General features: G+C 44.7%; 1 protein-coding gene and 1 long non-coding RNA gene across 2 annotated transcripts; both read right to left on the minus strand.

Annotated features, from left to right (window-relative positions):
• Positions 1-17,692: 17,692 nt before the first annotated feature.
• Positions 17,693-20,904, minus strand: LOC311002879. The gene is made up of 3 exons (XR_014596253.1): positions 20,843-20,904; positions 18,071-18,212; positions 17,693-17,813 (listed from the first exon to the last, which is right to left on the minus strand). It is a non-coding gene; the product is annotated as an uncharacterized lncRNA (long non-coding RNA).
• Positions 20,905-21,053: 149 nt separating this feature from the next.
• On the minus strand, positions 21,054-21,905 carry LOC311003139 (tyrosinase-like; the record flags this gene model as incomplete). Its single annotated transcript, XM_083994824.1, has 1 exon — positions 21,054-21,905. The coding sequence occupies one exon, from the start codon at positions 21,903-21,905 to the stop codon at positions 21,054-21,056; it is 852 nt and encodes a 283-aa protein (XP_083850950.1).
• Positions 21,906-22,243: the final 338 nt, after the last annotated feature.

Raw genomic sequence — 22,243 nt, forward strand, 5'->3', positions numbered from 1 at the left:
CTTTCTGTATTACCAGCGCAAACTCTCCCCCAAGAGCCTCAAACTCCCTTTTTATCCCATACATCGCACTTTTCCACACCCAGTTCTTCATGATTACTAATCATTTTACTGGTAGTTTTGTAACCTCATTATTTCATTATATCACATTGACATCATTGTGGTTAAATTTCAGGTACTTCTTCCATTAGCTCATTCCTTTCCGCCAAACTCCCCCCCACTTGGGTGGCTGTACCTCTGTATTTAAACATTGCGACATCTCCCTCCCCACAGTCGACCTAGTCAACATTCTGCAGTTACATGGTTAATTTAACCTAAAACGTCATTTTATGCGTCAAATTAGTTATTTTCAACCCTAACCCTAAAGTGAACTTTTTTTGACCACTAGCCAGTGTGACAGGTGGATTTTGAAATCAACTTGACTCTTGCACAAGCAAATTTTTTCCTGACTTCCTGCTGCCTATTGCTTCCATAATTTAATCAGAAGAGTGTGTTTGTAACAGATTGGTAAAGGAAACGACACATTTTGGTGTTTTATTTTATTTTATTGTTATTAATTTCACCAAAATCCATCTCACGATATGTTTTAGTTTCTTTTTACTTTAAATATGGATTATTGTCAATATAATTAAGATTTTTGTGGTTTTATTTTTGTATTTCTTTCAATAATACCATCAACCCAATCTTTTCACCATCATACAGGCAAAGATTCCAAGATAGGCTACATGGTTAATTTATCTTAAAACGTCATTTCACGTCACATTAGTTATTTTCATTCATTAGCCTACTCCAGTTCAACCCTAAGCCTAAAGTGAACTTTTTCTGGCCACCAGCCAGCAGCTGGATTTTGAAATCGACTCTTGCACAAGCACATTTTTTCCCCCTGACGTCCTGCTGACTATTGCTTCCACAATTTAATCAGAAGAGTGTGTTTGTAACAGATAGCCTAGAAAAAGGAAATGACACATTTTGGTGTTTTATTTTATTGTATTGTTATTCATTTCACCAAAATCCATCTCATCATGTGTTTATAGTTCATAGTTTATTTTTACTTTAAAGGTAGGGTCTGGAGTTTTGTTCGTTGCAGTTTGTAAACAAAACATTGAAACTCAGCCCCTCCTCTCGGGCTAAGCTGTGTAGCCTCCTGCCCCTGACAGCAGCAGTTGTCAGGACCGCAAAGGAAAGGAAATACAGTCTGAAAGAACCGCTGGAGCCGTGGGCCGATTAGCCGACTATTCGCCAACACCAGGAGCCACCGTGTTACGTTTTTATGCCGCTGTGGTGCGATGGGAAGACAGTGTTAGCAGGGGATGCTAACCGCTACCGATAGCCGAAGTTAGCATTGAGCTAGCTCACTACAACGGCCCTTATACTTGTTACCAGTGTCTGTGACGGTCGGGAATCGGTCCGCGGCTCAAGCGCTTCACTCAGACTGTATTTCTTTTTCTTTGCAGTCCTGACTGCTGCTGCTGAGAGAGAGAGACTCAGTAGCATCAGAGACAGCTAACGCAGCTAGCAGCCCTGAGCCTCCTACTGCTGCTGCACGTAGCTTCACCTGAGCTCCGTCATTGGCTGGAGAGAAAACACAGACTGTATTCGAAACCGCATACTATACTGCTAGTACGTACTGATTTGGCCAAAATGTAGTATGCAGTATGCAGTATGCGAACAAAAGCAAAATCTGCAGTATGCGAAAAGTTCCCGGATGTCGTACTGATTCGGAAAATATCTCCAGTATGCATCTGACCAGTCTACATCGCCTACTGTATCCCACAATGCAATGCGCCCCTGACGTCCTAACGTAACCAGAGTGTAACCAAAGACGGTAGTGTAGCCGTGTACCGTAACTATAGTTTAATAAAATAAAACTTAATGCAGACTGATCGGTTCATTGTAAAATATTTATTTATTTTTTGTAAATGTGGTGATTTCTGTACGTAACGTTAGGCTCCAGAGCCCCGAGGCAGCGCTGCAGTGCTTACACACAAGAAGCTTCACTTTACATTCAAACAAACTGATGCTACTGCCACAATTGAGATTTCATCAATGAGATCAACATTTATCTCCTTAAAATAATTTAACCAGCCGGTGGTAAACCTTTAAAAACCTGCGGGTAAGTTAATTAGCGACCGTTTTCTCCTCCGGAATGACGTCGTAGAGCTGGCCGGCCGAGCACGTCAGGAGCCGGGCTGCTGCCTCTGTGATGTCCCGGTCGCTGCGGAGCTTCACTTCTCCGAAAAACATCGGAGCAAACTTTTAAACAGCCGTCATTTGGATAAACTGGCCGTATATTTGGGGTCTTAACAGTTACTTTCTCGCATGAAAAAATATTAAAACTTAAAGCAGATATCAGTGGAATGTTTTTGTTAATATAAGTCCTAAATAGTCCTATTTTCCGTCAGCAATCACTTACATGAAGTATTTCAGCCTAAACACGAGTCTCTCCGTCACTCTGCTCTGCTGTAACCCGAGGAGAAAATTTTCCTTGTGGGATACAAGTGTTATCCAATGAGGAGAGAGAACGGCATGAAGGGCTGTGTGTGCAGCCAAGGGATGCGCGTGAATGTGGTGACGTAGCACGAGGACCAATTGATGCCTGACAAGGGCGGGGGCTGCTAACTCATGGTGCGTTCAAAGAAACTCGTACTTTGTGTTTTTCCTTCCTGTGAAGTCATACCAGTTCGATCTGGTACGAGTTCACGGGTCGGAAGTTACGAGTGGCCGTTATAGGGAACTTTCACAGACAACAGGATGGTAAAAACACGAGCTACGGGTTACCTGGAACGCTACCAAGTCGTGTTGTGACTTGAAGCTGTAACTTACGGTTTCAAAAGCCTGCCTTGAACGCAGCATTAGCCGAAACGGCCGTGAAGCTGATATCTGCTTTAATAAAGTTACATAATTACAGCGCTAGAGCGAGAAATAAAACAGCTTTCAGCCTGTTTTACAGCTACTGCTACCGGTTGCCGTGAAATGCATTCTGGGAAACTTGTATACTGCATACTGCGATGATAACGGCGTCGGTCTGCTCAAGTAGTATACTGAATCCCACATTCAGTATGCAGTATACAGTACATATAACGCAGTATGTAGTAGGCAGTACGGTATGCGGTTTCGAAAACAGCCACAGACTCTCTCGCCATAGATATCTATGCTCTCTTGCGACTCTCGGTCTCCACCCAGAAACGTCCCTGTGCATAACAAATCCTGAACAAAACAAAGCAAAAGACCAAATACAGGCAGGGGGAGGGGGCGCTGCAGACACAGCCCCACCACACAGGACTAGAAGCCCTTAGGTGACAATTAAGACGGATTTTATTTGTACAAGTCTAATGTTTATTTTTGGGCACAAAACTCCAGACCCTTTAAATATGGATTATTGTCAATATAATTCAGATTTTGTGGTTTTATTTTTACAAACCCAATCTTTTCACCATCATACAGGCAAAGATACCATACAACATGAGAGGCTGCTCCAATGATATGAAATGGTTAAGCGGCGTTCACACCGAACGCGATAGACGCGAATGGAGCGGCAACTCTACATTGAAAATCAATGTAAATGGCGCGATGACACGCGATGCAGGCGGAGGCGGCGCGAATGGAGCGTCTGGCGCGATGAGACGCGGCGCGAATGAAGCGGCGCGTCTGAAGCGTCTGGAGCGGCGCGAATAAAGTTGAAAATATTGAACTTTTCAGGCGGCATCGCGCCGTGACATCCAATCAGCGCCGAGTTCAAGCCGACGACGTCACTTCTCTGTACGGTTGTTTACACTCAGAACAACATGAAGGAGAAGCTGATTGTATATGAGCTGTGTGTGGGCACCGCTGCCGTCTTCTACACAGAGTGAACAACAACAACACACACACACACACACACACACACACAGTGAACCCAGACACAGCGGCGGGTGGTTTTCCAGTGTTTCTGAGACTTGTACAGCAAGTACAGTGCAGCAACGGTGGTGATATCAGCATAGACTGTAAACATAATATCAGCCACGATCGACATGGAAAGAGAGCAGGGAGAGTACCGGTTTTCCAATGAACGGGCGGAGCGTCTAGCGCGAATGATCCAAAATGACCAAGCGGTGCGAATGAAGCGTCTGGCGCGATTATATTCGCGTCTATCGCGTCCGGTGTGAACGCCGCTTTACACTTCCTGTCTCCTATGGGCGAGGTCACCCGTCCCCCCACCTCGTTCTGTGAGTGTGTGTGGATTTATAAGTGAGATATTTATATTTTCTTATGATAATGTGATACTCACAAAAGTGTTTTGTTGAAATATTATTATTGTTTCATTTCATCTGAAGTCACTTCTTGGTTTATTGCCACTGTTATCATTTTATTTTACTATTTTATCCTGCTAAGTAGAGTAAGAAAGAGAAACACACAATGACTTGAGGTTGCGGTAAATGGACACAGGGTGGCAGCACTTACCGGCGGCGTCACTGGGACTGTTTGCAGTGCATCGCGGAAGTGAAGCTCATAATCCGATGGACTTGGAGAATGAGCAGTAGCTGTCCTGTTTCTCTTATTGCTGTCCTGTGTTTCCAGGTTGGTTACTAACTTTTTCTCGGACTTCAGATGTTTATAAGATCATATGAATCCCCGGTGATGTGTGGTAAAGAAGCTAGAAGCTCGTTAAGTGTGTAAACAACGAAAGTGCCACGGTACGAGGCTGTTGTAACTGTTAGTGGCTAAAATGGCGTCCGTCGCCGTAGTCAAATGTTTACTTCTGTGTACTTTCTTTTGGCTCCTTGGCATTTGTGGGGTAATACTGTACGTGTGGAAATAAGTGTGTGTGTGGTACATCATTCTGAAACGGACATTTATGGGCTGTTATGTGTGAAAAGTATTATTATTATTGTGTATAGTGTTGAAGCTAATGCTAAATGTGCAGGTTAAGACCAGGTTAAGACCAGCTACGGCTGCAGCCCTGGTTAAAGGTGCGCACGTAAAATGTAAACAATGATACAGTTCAAGAGTTTACGGGTTAAAACAGTAAGTTATGGGCCAGCCATGTTTATTATTTAGGTTTGTGTCCATGCAGAGTAAATGTGAGATAGTTAACCTGCAGGATAGATTCATTCTGTTATATTAAGTGAACACTTACTTTTATGTACTTAATGTACAGTTATTACTCTTTCACTGAGAGATAAAGAGAATGTGTGTTTGAATGAGAAGTGATTACATGATTGATGATAAATGATTGATAATAGAGGACATGATTAATGATAGACAGACAACATGATTAAGGGAAAATGTAATGTTTATCTTTGGTTTAAATACAAGTTTATTTCATAAGGAACATGTGAAAAATATACATTTATGTGAATGTCAGTCAAATATGGTTTATATACCAGTGCTTTAATGCAAACAAAATAACAGAAATGATTCATGATTGCAGTTTAAAAGTTTAACATGAATGTGAGAATAAATATAATCCGATGGACTTGGAGAATGAGCAGTAGCTGTCCTGTTTCTCTTATTGCTGTCCTGTGTTTCCAGTTCACAGCACTCCAGTCAGGATTATCTATATATCTGTCAGCGGCGGCCTAGCTGGGACCCGCTACAGATTCTTGGGGGCTCGTCCGGGATTCTTCGGTGCCATCTACTGGACCGGAAGCCGAGTGATGTCGATGACAACGCTGATCAGCAACTAGGAGAGAGGCCGCATCATCCAGCCGCAGACCAACAGCCCTATCCAGCCGTGGGGACTGCGACCGTGGACGAGCGGAGGTCTGTGATCCAGAGCCAACGGTGCCATCATCAGACGGTGTTGCCAGCCGTGAGGGGAACGAGGAGTCATCATGTCGGATGGTGGGAGGAGAAGCCTGGTGTGGGACATCAGGAAGAGCTTACTCACCTTGTCAACTGAAGAGCTTCTTCGGGTCGCCGGAGCGGTGGACCCATCGTTGGATGTGCACCAGACAGAGCTTAAGGAGGGAGATCAGGAGGTGTATTACGACCACATTCACTCGTTCATGTATAGCAAGCAGTTACTTGAAACAGAAGATCAGGGAATGGTCCAGTTGCTGATGTTAAAAGACATTATTGATGATATAGTGAAAAGTCGTGACAATGATATGCCACTGCTAAATGTAAAGGATGATTCTGAGGTAGATGCTATACCAAGTGGTGAAAAGTCTGTTGACCTTGTTGGTTTGTCTGATGGTTCTGTCATTATCCAAACACCTGCCAAAATCACCACTGACACTCACATTCAGAGTCACCACACACCCATTTCAGTCAGTACTGCATCACCTAGTGATACTGCTGCACCAGATTTAGGCTCAGTTAAAGCTACAGTGTTAAATGCACCTGACACAGCGAACGCTGATTTGCTTAAAGTGCTCACTAGCTATGAAGAGCTGAGCAAGAAACTCATACAGTGCATACCAGCACATGCTACACTGCCACAGACACATCTGCCCTTGCCCTCTGTCCTGTCCAGGCAGCCCAACAGCAATCCACCGGTTGAACCTGCCTCCCAGTCAGCTCGTGAGGGGATGGTGTCCTCGAGAGAACTCAGTTACCTACCCAGGAGAGAGTTCAAGGTCCAAGGCGGTCAGGTTGGTGATCAATCCTCTGACATCACCTACAATAATGTCTGCAAGCAGATTGATGATGGAATCAGGGAGGGATTTTCCGATTCAGAGATTGTTCGTGGTGTGCTCAAAATCATAAAACCAGGAATATTCAAGGAGATGTTGATAAATAAAGACGACATAACGGTGGCTGAACTCAGGGCGTTTCTCCAAACTCACCTAAGAGAAAAGAACAGCACAGAGTTATTCCAAGAGTTGATGTGCACGAAACAAGAGGAGAACGAGACACCACAACAATTCCTCTACCGGGTGATGGGTTTAAAACAGCGCATCCTATTCACATCAAAACTGGCTGACACTGACATTAAATACTCTGCTGCTACAGTACAAGATGTTTTTCTGCATACAGTATACCAAGGCTTTGGACACAAACACACTGACATACGCAGAGAACTCAAACCTTTGTTGTCAAGCAGCGGCGTCACCGATGAGATGATCCTTCGCCATGTGATGAAAATCACCAGTGAAGAAAATGAGAGGATGAAAAGACTTGGCTCTTCACGCAGACAGACGGTAACAAACACACACAGTGCACAACTTGAACCTGATGGAGTAAAGAGACCTAACCCAAAGTCAGAGAGTGTAGAGTCCAAATCAAACCAAGCAAAACCAGATCCCCTGAGAGACCTCACGACCAAAGTAGAGGAGCTCACCAGACTTGTTGTGACCATGCAAAAACAAAATGAACAACAGCTAACAAACAATGGGCGTCAGTACAACCAGAATAGGACACAATCTAAACGTGGAAAATCCTATGGCTGTCCAAGCTGTGTGGAACAAGACAGACAAGACTGTAAACATTGTTTCATATGTGGGGATGATGGACACCGTGCAGCCGGCTGTCTGAAACGGCCAAAGAGGCAGGGAAACTTCAACCGGCCACTGGAGAGGGACATCTAGTGACCGAGGCTGAAAGTAAGTCCCAACAGGTAAACGAGGCCAAAAGTGACAAGACACGCCTCTCCTCACCCCCGACCCCAGTAATGATAAGCACACAAAGTCACTGCACACAAGTAGCACAGCCCCCTCCTCAACTACCACGTGTAGCTAAAGCCAGAGCTGTTGCTAGCTTCATTGGTAAAAAGGCCCTAGTTCAGAGCTATCTAAATGGCTTACCTGTCACCTCACTGCTCGACTCCGGGTCACAAGTCAGTATAGTCAGTCGTGCCTGGAAAGAAGAATACTTACCTGACCTCAGCACTCACTCAGTTTCCGAGATCTTAGGGGAGGAGGAACTGAGAGTCACTGCAGCAAATGGTGGTCTCGTTCCATATGATGGGTGGGTTAATATTACAGTGAACTTACCAGGGAATTTGGACCCCAATCTGTCCATTAGTGTCCCATTTCTCATCAGCAGTTACCCCATGGACAGACCATTGATAGGCTTTAATGTTTTGGAAGTGTTAATTTGTGGCCAACCAGAGAAGCTAATGCCAGTACTTGTTAGCCTTCTTAGCAATGCCATATCTGTCCCCAGCGAAACAGCTGAAGCTCTCGTCAACTTTGTTCAGACATCAAAGTTAGTAATGCAGCAGGGGCGTGTGAGAACAGGGGCCAAAGACATCATACTCCCAGCTGGTCAAGTGTCATGGGTGAAGTGTCGGGTCCCTTCAAACATGGACGCCTCTACCCGATTAGTGTTGTTTGAAACAGATGAAGACTGTCTGTCGTCTGGACAGTGGGATGTAGGGCCAGGTTTGTTACAAATCCAGAACCCAAACAAACCCTATGTCACCATTCCAATTGGCAACAACACCAATCATGACATCACAATACCACGTAAAACAGCGCTAGGGATCCTGCAGCATGTTGAAAATGTTGTGGAGGCAGATATCCTGGACAAATCACCGCCTGCAGCGATTGTCAGTGAGGTCACCACCACTCATGTCAGCAGTTCAGACTCACCCCTGTGGCACCCATCTGTAAACCTCGACCACCTGGAGGAAGAACAGCAGGAGGCTGCTAGGAGGATGCTGTATGAGGAGTCGAACGCTTTTGCAAGAGATGGGGATGACATCGGCTGTATCCCAAATCTGCAGATGGTGATCAACCTGAAAGACGACGTCCCTGTACAGAGAACGTACACATCTATCCCCAAACCACTGTTTAAAGAGGTAAAAGAGTACATTCAAGATCTTATTGTAAAGGGATGGATAGTGAAATCTAAGTCTTCCTACTCTGCTCCAGTGGTGTGTGTGAGGAAGAAGGACGGCACTCTACGTCTCTGTATAGATTATCGCCTCCTAAACCAAAAAACAGTACCTGACAGGCATCCACTGCCGCGAATACAGGATTTGACAGACACGCTGGGTGGATATTCAGTGTTCAGCATACTTGACCAAGGTAAAGCTTACCACCAGGGGTTTGTAGCAGAAGGGTCACGCCATCTCACCGCCTTCATCACACCCTGGGGGCTTTACGAATGGACACGAATCCCATTCGGACTTTCTAATGCACCTGCGGCTTTCCAGAGGAGCATGGAGGAGATGTTGGGCTCCCTGCGAGACGAGTGTTGCATCCCGTACTTGGACGACCTACTCTGCTACTCCAGATCCTTCAGTGACCACGTGGAGGTGATTCGCAGGGTGCTTGTAGCACTGCAGCACCATGGGGTGAAGTTACGAGCAGAGAAGTGCGAGATGTTCCAGAAGGAGGTCCGCTATGTTGGACGCTTGGTGTCGGCCGAAGGAGTTCGAGTTGACCCCAAAGACATCGACGCGGTGCTGGCTTTAAAAAACAAACCGCCCCAAACAGTTGGTGAACTCCGACAGGTCCTCGGTTTCCTGAGCTATTATCGCTCCTATGTACAGGATTTTGCGAAAATAGCGAAACCGATGTATGAGTTGCTCCAAGTTAAGTCCTCAATGCCCCAACTCCTTCCACGTCACTCCAAGTCCAAGGGTCCCCAACTCCCATCCAAAACACCCATTGAGTGGAAGGCTGAACACCAAAGCACTCTGGAAAGGCTGATCAGTATGCTGACCAACCCCCCGGTCCTCGCGTACCCCAACTTCGAGGAACCATTCGTCCTGCACACCGATGCCTCGGAGAAAGGGCTCGGCGCAATCCTCTATCAGCAGCAAGGTGGGAAAATGCGAGTGATCGGATATGGATCAAGAACTCTGACACCCGCGGAAAAGAACTACAGGCTCCACAGTGGAAAACTCGAGTTCCTGGCTCTGAAGTGGGCAGTGTGCGAGAAATTCAGAGATTATCTCTTCTACGCTCCACATTTTACCATCTACACTGATAATAACCCACTTACCTACGTCATGAGCACTGCAAAACTCAATGCAGTTGGGCATCGCTGGGTTGGAGAATTGTCAGAGTTCCGCTTCAACATAAAATACAGACCTGGAAAGAACAATATCGACGCCGATACACTCTCACGCATCCCACTCGATATTGACAACTATGTCGCAACATGCACTGAGGAGCTGTCTCAGGACGTGCTGCATGCAACCTGGGAGGGAGGCAGAGCAGCTCAGAAGAAGGATGTAGCATGGATAGCTGCACTGTACACCTCCTCTGCTGATGTAATGCCACAGCCTCATCCACTTTTGCCTGAAATAAGCCTCGAAGAGCTAGCAAAAGCACAACAGGATGACCCTGAGATAGGGGAAATAATGAAACTGAAAGAGACCAATAACATTCTCACTAATGAGGTCAGAAGGTCAGTGGGCGGGCTCACTCGAAAGCTCCTTCATGAGTGGAGTCAACTACATGTGGAGAATGGAGTCCTGTACCGCCGGACATCAGAAAGAAAACAGTTAGTCCTACCTGTCAAGTACCGGTCAGTTGCCCTGAAACATCTCCATGACAACATGGGACACGTTGGGACAGAACGTGTGCTCCACCTCGCCAGAGAACGTTTCTATTGGCCGTACATGAAGAAATGTATAGAGGATTATGTCACAAGAAAATGCAGCTGCATAAAACAAAAAAAACCCACTACACATGTTCGTGCACCAATGGGCGGCCTGACCTCTTCTTCCCCTCTTGATCTGGTTTGCATAGACTATTTACACCTGGAGAAGAGCAAAGGAGGCTTTGAGTACATTTTGGTAGTAATTGACCATTTTACCAGATTCGCTCAGGCTTACCCAACCAAAAACAAATCAGGACAAACTGCAGCTGAACGAATATACAACGACTACATACCTCGTCTTGGCTATCCAAATCGTCTCCACCATGATCAAGGACGCGAGTTCGAAAACGACCTTTTCCGCACCCTTGGACGGCTGTCAGGTGTCGGGCACTCACGGACATCTCCATACCATCCCCAGTGCAACCCCGCTGAGCGGTTCAACCGCACATTGCTTCAAATGTTACGGACACTGACAGACAGAGAAAAGGAGAGATGGAAGGAACATTTACCACAAATGATACATGCATACAACTGCACTCGTCACGAGTCCACTGGGTACTCACCCCATTACCTGCTCTATGGACAACACCCTCGTCTCCCTGTGGATCTTTTGTTCGGATTATTGGAAAGCACCGGATCAGTGACACACAGAGGATATGCAGAGAAATGGTCAAAGAGGATGACAGAAGCGTACAAGATAGCAAATAAAGCCAGCTTGTCATCAAGTGCAAAGAACAAGTCCTACTATGACCAAAAAGCGAGGGGAGTGGTCCTCAAATCAGGAGATCGAGTGCTGGTTCGGAACATGGGTGAGCGAGGTGGACCCGGTAAACTTCGTTCCTACTGGGAGAAGAAGATTTATGTGGTGAAGGAGCAAGTCTCTGATAATCCTGTATATGTCATTCATCCTGAGGGAGACCCAAGTGCAAGAAACAGAACCATACACAGAAACTTGCTACTTTTAGTCAATAACTTACCTGTCGAAGGCCCAGCGCAGTCAGCTGGTCCGGCCTTAACACGCCCTCGGAGACAAAAGCAACCTCAGAAGAGGACAAGCGCTACCGACGACGATGTGATGTCAGACACTGATGATGAGGATGAGGGGACGGGAGGTTATTGGTTGAGAACACCTGTCGTCAGGATGGAAAGTGATCAATCTGGACCTGGCAGATCAACAGCCTCAGGAGGAGGGCAAATGTCGGTATCACAGCCATTTCCTCCTGCAGCAGTTCCTGTTCAGACCCTGAGGAAACCATCCATGACCCACAAGGAACATTCAAATGCAGTACCAAGGAGAGAAACTGAACCTGTGGATGCATACTTACCAGATGAGACAAACCTACCTGAAAGAGACGATACACACACGGATGATACAAACTTACCTGAAAGAGACGATAAACACATGGATGAGACAAACTTACCTGGAAGAGAGCACAAACAAACCCCTGTAAAAGAAAGAGAAGCAGAATTAGTGGCTGATGAATCACAGACAAATGAACAACATGATGTCGTGCACCTACCTCAGCCTGAAGAGGATGAGCAAAATGACCATGCTGAACAAATACAGGTGGAAAGAGCGGATTCTCCCTTTATAAGGACTTTGCCTGTAGAAGATGAACAAAGAGAGGTGAGGAGGTCAGCCAGGGAGAGGAGACCAAGACCAACTTTCACTTATGAGTCACTGGGCCAACCTTCAATACAAACCCATGTAGATTCTATCTCCTCCCTACCTTTCATGCCACACATGACCAGACAGTTCATCTCACCTGTTCCTTACACGCCACAGATGTACATGCCTTATACATACTACATACCATTCAACACACAAGTTTATTAAAAGGAAGAAAAAAGAGAGAATTTTTTTTTTGGGTTGTATCAAATGTCGGGAGCCATTTTTGTTTGTCGGGGTGGATGTGATACTCACAAAAGTGTTTTGTTGAAATATTATTATTGTTTCATTTCATCTGAAGTCACTTCTTGGTTTATTGCCACTGTTATCATTTTATTTTACTATTTTATCCTGCTAAGTAGAGTAAGAAAGAGAAACACACAATGACTTGAGGTTGCGGTAAATGGACACAGGGTGGCAGCACTTACCGGCGGCGTCACTGGGACTGTTTGCAGTGCATCGCGGAAGTGAAGCTCATAATCCGATGGACTTGGAGAATGAGCAGTAGCTGTCCTGTTTCTCTTATTGCTGTCCTGTGTTTCCAGGTTGGTTACTAACTTTTTCTCGGACTTCAGATGTTTATAAGATCATATGAATCCCCGGTGATGTGTGGTAAAGAAGCTAGAAGCTCGTTAAGTGTGTAAACAACGAAAGTGCCACGGTACGAGGCTGTTGTAACTGTTAGTGGCTAAAATGGCGTCCGTCGCCGTAGTCAAATGTTTACTTCTGTGTACTTTCTTTTGGCTCCTTGGCATTTGTGGGGTAATACTGTACGTGTGGAAATAAGTGTGTGTGTGGTACATCATTCTGAAACGGACATTTATGGGCTGTTATGTGTGAAAAGTATTATTATTATTGTGTATAGTGTTGAAGCTAATGCTAAATGTGCAGGTTAAGACCAGGTTAAGACCAGCTACGGCTGCAGCCCTGGTTAAAGGTGCGCACGTAAAATGTAAACAATGATACAGTTCAAGAGTTTACGGGTTAAAACAGTAAGTTATGGGCCAGCCATGTTTATTATTTAGGTTTGTGTCCATGCAGAGTAAATGTGAGATAGTTAACCTGCAGGATAGATTCATTCTGTTATATTAAGTGAACACTTACTTTTATGTACTTAATGTACAGTTATTACTCTTTCACTGAGAGATAAAGAGAATGTGTGTTTGAATGAGAAGTGATTACATGATTGATGATAAATGATTGATAATAGAGGACATGATTAATGATAGACAGACAACATGATTAAGGGAAAATGTAATGTTTATCTTTGGTTTAAATACAAGTTTATTTCATAAGGAACATGTGAAAAATATACATTTATGTGAATGTCAGTCAAATATGGTTTATATACCAGTGCTTTAATGCAAACAAAATAACAGAAATGATTCATGATTGCAGTTTAAAAGTTTAACATGAATGTGAGAATAAATATAATCCGATGGACTTGGAGAATGAGCAGTAGCTGTCCTGTTTCTCTTATTGCTGTCCTGTGTTTCCAGTTCACAGCACTCCAGTCAGGATTATCTATATATCTGTCAGCGGCGGCCTAGCTGGGACCCGCTACAATAACATTAAATATTTACACAGCTAACAGTCATATTTAGCATGCTGGCGTTCGCGAACGCTTGTTTGATGTTGCCTAGGAGATCGGTGCCAAATCTCGCGAGAGAGTGGGTCGTGAACAAAGTTCATTTTCTCATGATGTGTCCGTCTGAAAATTTCCATTTTTGTGTCAAAATGTTCAGAAGAGATGTGGCTTGTGAAAAATGAGTTCAAAATGTACTTAAGTGACTGTGGGGCGAAAGGAATAATCGACCCTAATCTGTGTTCACGTTCAATTTTCCCATTGGAGTCAATACACTCAAGGCTGCCGCTAGTCTCCTAAAAAGGCGTGGCTGTGCTGAAACCCACGTGACATGTATACAGGAAGCTGACTCGTCATGGGGGATCAGACTCAAACACCAGGAGACAAATCATCAGACATTAAGTCAAAGTAATTTATTATGTCAAAAAACACACATTTCTCATATCTATTTGATTATCTGACAGGGGCAGTTACCATCTGCTGTATGTTAGAGTATGTATAAGCAAAAAATAAGATCCCAAAGAAATCACAGTTTCCTTAAACCCAAGGTAATGTGTTCGAATGTCAAAAGTTTACACTGTAAAACAAGTAAAAGCTGCACAATTGACAAACATGAGTAACATAAAGTAAATCATAGGGCTCTAGTTTCGTAGACCAGGCGCAGCACAGGTGCATGCGCCAACAGGGTGTGTACAAGCACACTTTGCAAGTTTCGTGCATGGTGCACCCCGGCGCACCCCAGCGCAGGCACTCCTACCAGCGCAAGTTGGAAAGAGGGAGGAGAGAAGGCGTGGAGTGGGATTAACACAGCCAATTCAGATCTTCACCAATCAAATGAGCTCCTCTCCTCACCTTTAACTGCGTTTGTCATTTTATACGCCAGAGGCCTAACCTCTCCTAGGAGGAAACAGGTTTTGGTCCGGGAGGTCCAAGCTCAGAGTGACCGAATAAAGAGGTTACTAATATCATTATAGCTGCTGCGCAGCGATGGGTCGGGTCCGGGCTAATTTTGGCTGTTGTGATGAAATGGTCCAAATGTCAGAAATTCAGTTATCTAATCAAAAATCTGATAATACATAAATTGCATCTTGACAGCATGGAAATGTTGGTGATTTGTTTTTAATGATAAGTGTTTTGCTTCATAAGAGAAAATATGATGTTTAAAAATTCCAGTCTCACATTGACTGCAGTTGTTCCCATGAGAGCAGAATTCAAAATGTTCTAGAAAATTCAGTTTTTGAGATAAAATTCTGATATTTGGTAAACTTCATCAACCATGACTCCATGACTCTCATTTTTTTCAGGAAGATTGAAAATGTATTTAGCAAGAATTGGATGGTATATGTTTACAGTATTGTTTACAGTCAAACGTTTTCATGTACTGTAGGCTCAATTTTTGCTTAATCAAAAATCCGAGAAACAAGTTTTGTGGAGGACGGTCTGGAGATGCTCTGTAGCAAGTTTGGTGTCAATTGAGCAAAAATTGTGGGAGGAGATACATTTTAAAAGTTTTACAGTTATTGAAAAAAACAGAGTGATGGACTTCATAATTTGTAATGAGTTTAAGTGGACAAAAGTTTCAGCAGTATTGAGGCTACATAGTGGTGAAGTTTCAACACTGTAGCATCTACCGTTGGTTTGGTAGGAATTTTTAAAGTTTTTAAATTTAAACGCTTATTGTGCCCCCCCTAGGAGGGGGGGGCACATGTCCTTGGAGTTGAGTGAATCTGGCATGGGGTCGGATGTTTCTGTAAAGTTTGGTGAGTTTTCACCCATGGGAAGTATGACTTCCTTGGAAGAAGAAGAAAGAAGAAGAAGAAAGAAGAAGAAGAAGAAGAAGAAGAAGAAGAAGAAGAAGAAGAAGAAGAAGAAGAAGAAGAAGAAGAAGAAGAAGAAAGAATTCCTAGGAATACCCTAATTAGTCAGGTTTGCCCTGATACAGTGAGAACCGTTACCCAGTGTAAAAAACAAAACAAACAAACACACACACACACACACACACACACACACACACACACACACACACACACACACACACACACACACACACACACACACACACACACACACACACACACCCTTTACACTAATAAAGAAACTCACATTTAGTAACCCATATTTAAACCCTGTGTAACAAAGATGAGAAGTGTATACTGATCACAACATAAACAAACACCATGCGTAATAGGGATGAAATCAGGAGCATCTCAGCGTAAACGACGCATTGCTGAGCGTCTCTATCTTTCTCTCCCTCTCTCTCTTTTATTGTTATGAGATGAGAGATACTGAGTATAGGCTATATACTCAGTATCTGATGCAGAGGCTGTTTGTGGGTGGCTGAGAATAGTTATTTTGTTTCTTTAGTTTTTCTTTAGTTTGCATCACAGTTTCAGCTGTGTTAATTCAGTCAGGCTGAGTTTCCACTACGTGTGCCATCCACCTTTGATCTGACGTCAGATGTGACGGGACAATCTATAGATATAAATTCACGTGTTGATTCCATTAGTTGCTTTAAATAGTCTTTGTTGTGATTATTTATTGCATTTAAATGTGCCTGAAACTGTGGAAACCTGCCTGTGAGGTCTTGGTGACGTGTGCGCACTGCGCACTGGTAAGCCAAACTACCACTGCGCCGGCTGCGCTTCGATTTTTGGCACGAAACTTTCACTGCGCCAAGCTGAATCTGTGACACCTCCCTCTGCTGCGCTGCCACACTCATCCCGGCGCACCGCGGCCTACCAAACTGTCAAACTGACCGTGCGCCATGCTGCGCTGGTCGAAACTTGCACTGTGCCACCTTGCGCTGCGCCATGAAACTAGGGCCCATAGAGTTAAATTCAGGATTAATTTTATTTTTTTAATTGAATGATCAACTGATTTATTTATTTGTAGAAGCTGTAACCAGTGAGTAATTATCTCCCACTGGCAATAAATGAATGATTGGACTACAGCAGAGGTCTGCAGAAGAACATCTCTGAACCGCAACATGTGGAACCTCGATGAGCTCCAGCAGAAAAAGAAGAAGAAGAAGAAGAACAACAACAACAACAACGCCAGGTGTCAAATAACAACAAGAAGGAAGTGTGTGACCAAAGTGGACCTGGATCTTCTGATGCTACTTGCTGCAGGGTAGCGCTCTACGTCTCCATGCTCAGATTATTAGGTGCTAAAATCAAAGGCAACTGGACTTCTTTTGGCTCTCACCCAAAAGACTTTCTCATGTCTTGAAGACATGAGGAACTGATGATCAGAAGAACTTAATTTTCTCAGAACTGAAGACGCTTTTTCTTCTTTCTCTAGTTGTCTTTGATTTTATCACTTAATGACTATGATGACCTGGATGACTGAGAACCTTCCCAAACACATCACCAGCCCCAGATCGAGAAACGGCCACGCCTTTTACCTAAATAGAGACAATGTGATGAGACTAACACAAATGAATGTACTGTATTCATCACAAACTGAAGATGCGACTCCTCACCTTTGTATTTTCTAGCAGCCCAAACGCCACCGCAGGGCAACGCAACACCAGACACACCCAGAACGGGCCCCAACCACCACCCCAGGCTTCCACCTCTACCTGGCTGGAGGCCCCTGAGCGCCAGGTAGCTGTAGCCCAGGCTCCTGGTGTCTTTGGCCCATGACTGAGAACCTTCCCAAGCATATCTCCAGCCCCAGATCGAGAAACGGCCACGCCTTTTACCTAAATAGAGACAATGTGATGAGACTAACACAAATGAATGTACTGTATTCATCACAAACTGAAGATGCGACTCCTCACCTTTGTATTTTCTAGCAGCCCAAACGCCACCGCAGGGCAACGCAACACCAGACACACCCAGAACGGGCCCCAACCACCGCCGCTGGCTTCCACCTCTACCTGTTCCACCTCCATCTGGTTGGGGGCCCCTGAGCTCCAGGTAGCTGTATCCCAGGCTCCTGGTGTCTTGGGCCCAGTACCAGCCGTTGGAGCGCAGGGGGAAGAAGGGGGCCATGAAGGCGTCCTTCTTCTGGGCTGGATGGATCTCATCACTCTTGGGGTATCTTGCATTACTGTGGTTCTGCAGCCAATCCTCCAGAAGCCTGAATGACATTTCTACAGCTCAGAGAAGATCGATCGTTCTCCATCGAACAACAAATATAAACCCAATGTCTGCATCACAAGCTTTTCTTGTTCTTTCTGTGGTGTAAATATCGTCACAAGAGACAATATCTCTGATCTTATTCAGACCAGTCTGTTTCCTCTGCTCTTGTTTATTTACCCTTGTGTTTTTGAAGATACCACTTTGTTTGTTTGTTTTACTGTGACCTGTACTGTGAATTTACTTTACATGACTTACTTGTCCACGAAGCTGTGGTGGACCATGAACATGGGGTCGTTGGCTGCAGTGGGGAGGTGAGACATTGTGCCGTTCAGGTAGTCATGGACCAGGTTGTGCATGGAGGAGTTCAGGTGTCGGGAATCTTGAGGAATCTCAAAACCTAACAGGACAAAACACATTTAGGCTATTTGATTTAAATATTCATTCATTATTTATTCACACCTGCTGTGATAATCAATGCATGCAATCTGTAAATGCATATGTGCACACACTCACACTATTCCTTGGGCCAGTCGGAGTTTTCAACGGGCTGGGTTCAGGTCAAAAACTTACAAATAACTCAGGTCTGATTGTAGCACGGATGTCCGTTTTTTTGTCCGCATTCGGCCCAAGAATTAATTTTCACGAGTCCTTCTGCATCGGGTCTGGGCTTCAACACCCACAGGTCGGACCAGGTCACATTTCAGTTTTCCGGCCCGTTGAAAACTCTATGAAGCAGCTTGAAACAGCTCAAATGGGTGATCCTAAGCTTTGAGGTTTTGTACAAGAACTTGCAGAAAATACAAATAGACCTGTAGCCAGACCCGGACCAGTACGAGACCGGGGTCTGTTTGAGTCTTTTAATTGAGAATTCATGGCATATGTGACAGTTATACATATATACATACACATATATATGTATGTATGTAGCTATGTGTGTGTGTGAGCCTGTGTGTACAGTACTTCTTTCTCTTTCTCTTTCTCTTCTTTTCTTTCTATAATATTTCTCTGACGTAAACAGCCTAATGCAGCGCAATGCATTATGGGGTTATTTGGGAATTGTGACACTTGGTGTGAACCAGGTGTGATGCAAAATTACATTGAGTTTGGTCGTGGTCCATACATACAGTCAGTCTGATTGGACAAATTGAAACCTCAATGATATGTGATAATGATATAGGCTATAGTAATATAAAATCAGCCCAAAGCCCCAAACTAGGGATGTGCACGGTTACCCGGGTACTCGAGTACTCGAGTAGGCAATCTGCTACTCGGTTATGAATTTATTACTCGGGTACCCGAGGATTAAAAAAAACGGCACGTCAGAGCGCAATCTAGTGTCGGATCAGACTACATTATCATGCCCTGGTTCGGCTTTTTGTAGTGTTAAAACAGTTTCGGATCAAGCAACGTGATTTTCTGCTGTGTAAAAGCGTTTTTGGATCGAGCCTCGGACTTTCAAACCTTTTACAATAATTCTCCCTCCCTCCCTCGGCGACGTACGCCGTCGGGAGGGAGACGACAGGTCTCAAGTCTGGTAGAAAATATACTTTCACTTTACAAACACTCTGAAACCTTCCCTGTTATTTCCTGAAACGATGCGAGGCAGAGAGGACCGAAGGCACCAACATGTGTAGTGTGGACTAATAAATAAGCACCGCTAATGATTTAAAAAAGAAAAGAAAAAAAAAGTTTTCTCCTCCTCCTCCGAGGCAGCCGCGGCATAAATGCGCTGCACTCAGCGCTGCACTCAGCGCTCAGAGCGCATGCAGCGCATTTATTCCCCGGCATAAAGATGCACATCTGCCTCGTATGTGCATCTTAAACTCCAGTCTCTACTCTTATTATCCACCTGACATTGTGTGTGACGACGCTGTGTGTCAGTAATGCGACTGTCTGACGGACAGAGCGCATTTATGCACCGGCTGCGCTCTGTCCGTCAGACATGACGTCATTTTATTTTTTATTACAGTACTCGATTACCCGATTAGTACCAGCTTCGGTTACACGATTAGTAAATTAGTCGAAATGCCCATCCCTACCCCAAACCTGATGCCCGATGATCTGGGTAGAAAACCAGCATGTAATTTGAATGAGAACAGTAATAACGAACGAGAGTTTAGCTAGATGTGACAGTTGAGGGTCCTGTCACTCTGCCTCCAATTGATCATGTGCCCTAGCTACTTGGCCACAGGGATGTCCCTTTGGCCGAATGGTTAGCGTGCATGACTATACCCGGGAGTCTGGGGTTCAAAGACCTGTGCCCTTGGTCTTCACCTTGCCATAAATCATGTTTTTCACGCCCTATCACCATTTACACAAATCTGAAATGATTGAAGAAACATTAATATTTCTGTGTGTGTGTTTTGTGTTGCTGTGTGTGGTATTTATTCAGTTTGGGGGAATCACAGTGTCTAGAAAGCATCAGTGGCTGCAGCTGACAGGGACAGCTAACGGTAGCTAAGCTAACGGCAGCAGCTAAACTAATGGCAGCAGCTAAGCTAACATCAGGACGTCAGCTGTTAACTCCCGTTGTCGGACACGAAACTACTCCAGTTAGCTCAGTCATGTTGTAACTAAGATATCTGCTGGAGAAAATATTTTTTCATGGACCGTTTATTGAGTCACTGAATTATTAAAGTTACAGGTAGCTAACGGGCAGTGCTGCCAATTTACGATAACCATGACTAATTACAAAAACGTGCACACAGAAATAGTAACGTTTGTCCAATCATTGGTTTTATAAACTTTACAAACATCAGATTAGTCTAAACGGCGATATAGTGACGTGAAAATGAGATCTAGCGAAACTCTCGTCTGTCACTATTGTTCTGATGCTGGTTTTCTACCCGGCAGTAGTTTTAAACAACAAGGCGATTCGTTCTAAGTGCCGTATTTACCCAGCATGCGTCGGGCTTTGTGCTGTCAAAGTCACGTGCCAGCAAGATTGTTTTAATTCTAACCCTAATGTTTAAATTTTTTTGTATCAATATAATTTATATATTGTATAGAATTTATAAGGTCACTTACCTTCTAGTTTGCTCCTGAAGCTGTTCTTAGAGTCTTTGTTATGAGGAGATGTGTCATAATTGCCTGTTTCCAGTGTGTAAATAACATCATGATGGGTCGGCAGTGTTTTGTAACGTTCATCCATCCCAGGTTTGCGGCTGATAGGTGCAGGTGAAGTGTCATCAGAACGGCTGCAGATCTGATGTTCATGTTCATCACCGACACATGCGGTCTATGGAGAAAAGAAAGAGGAGTTGCAGCAGGAGAAAGAAGAAGCAGATGGAAAAGTCTGGTTCTGACATCTCACCCTCCACTTTGAGAAACGGGAAGCCTTGTCTATATGACCGCCCTGATCAACTGCCCCAAAGTACTTGTTGGTGCAGATGTTGCAGTCTGGGTGTCTGGTCCAGTTCCAGTAGGGGATGTAGAAATCTTGGTTCCCTGTGAGCAGCCTGATCTCCCTCTCAATGAAGAGCATGAAGACTCGGTGCCAGAAGGGAAAGGCGGGGCCCCGGTGAGCAGCATCATCGTTAGTGTCGGCGTACTTCTTAGATGCATAGTAGTGCATCCACACGTACAGGTCGTAGACGGTGGAGCTGTGAAACTTAAAGTTGCTGAACACCGTGGTGTCGGTGCTGGTGAGGATCTTGTAACGGTTGCTAGTGGTGTGTTTTGCCTGGTCCAGGTTGGAGAGGAATGTTTCCCTCTCATTTTCAGTCATGTCCGTGATCTCTTTTTTTGCCACGTGATGCCGCTCCCTGCAGTTGTCTCCTTTCCACCCCGGGAGGCACACACCACAGTCAAATCCATCGTAGTTGCCAAAGCATTTACACACACTATCATAAAAGGCGTGGGGCCAGTTCACCCTGTAGTCAATTGGTTCACTGGCCCTTGCAGTATGTAGTACACACTCCCCTCGACCTGAGCTCTCTCCACAGGGAGAACCGTTCCACAGGGGACAACACGTCTTGTTCCCCAGAGCCTCAGGTGTGGTACAGGCGATAGGAAACTGAGCCTCCACTTGGCTGAAGCTGCTCAGATAGAAGAACAGAACCAACCACTGACCAAACATCTCCTGCAGCATGACGACCACTCAATCCTCTGTAAACCCAGGGAAGCGTCTCCAAATCTGAGTCCGCCTGTCTAGAGCAATAACTCTGTGAATGTCTGAGTTGAATACGTGCCACTGATGTTGCTTTAAACTAAGAGATCTGCAGTTTTGTTTAAACTTGTTTTTAACGGTTTATCTTCGGCATTCCTTTTTCAATCTCCCTGATAAATTTGATTTTCCTATTGGCTGCAGCTGCTGGTACCAGCATCAACTACAGCCAAGTGCTCGTATCACAATCAGGGGTGGGTCTTCCATGGTGGCACAGGCAATCTGATTGGCCACCCTGTGTGCCCCCCCAAATGGTCAATCAC

Source organism: Trachurus trachurus (genome assembly GCF_905171665.1).
Source record: "Trachurus trachurus genome assembly, chromosome: 19".
Taxonomy (NCBI): domain Eukaryota; kingdom Metazoa; phylum Chordata; class Actinopteri; order Carangiformes; family Carangidae; genus Trachurus; species Trachurus trachurus.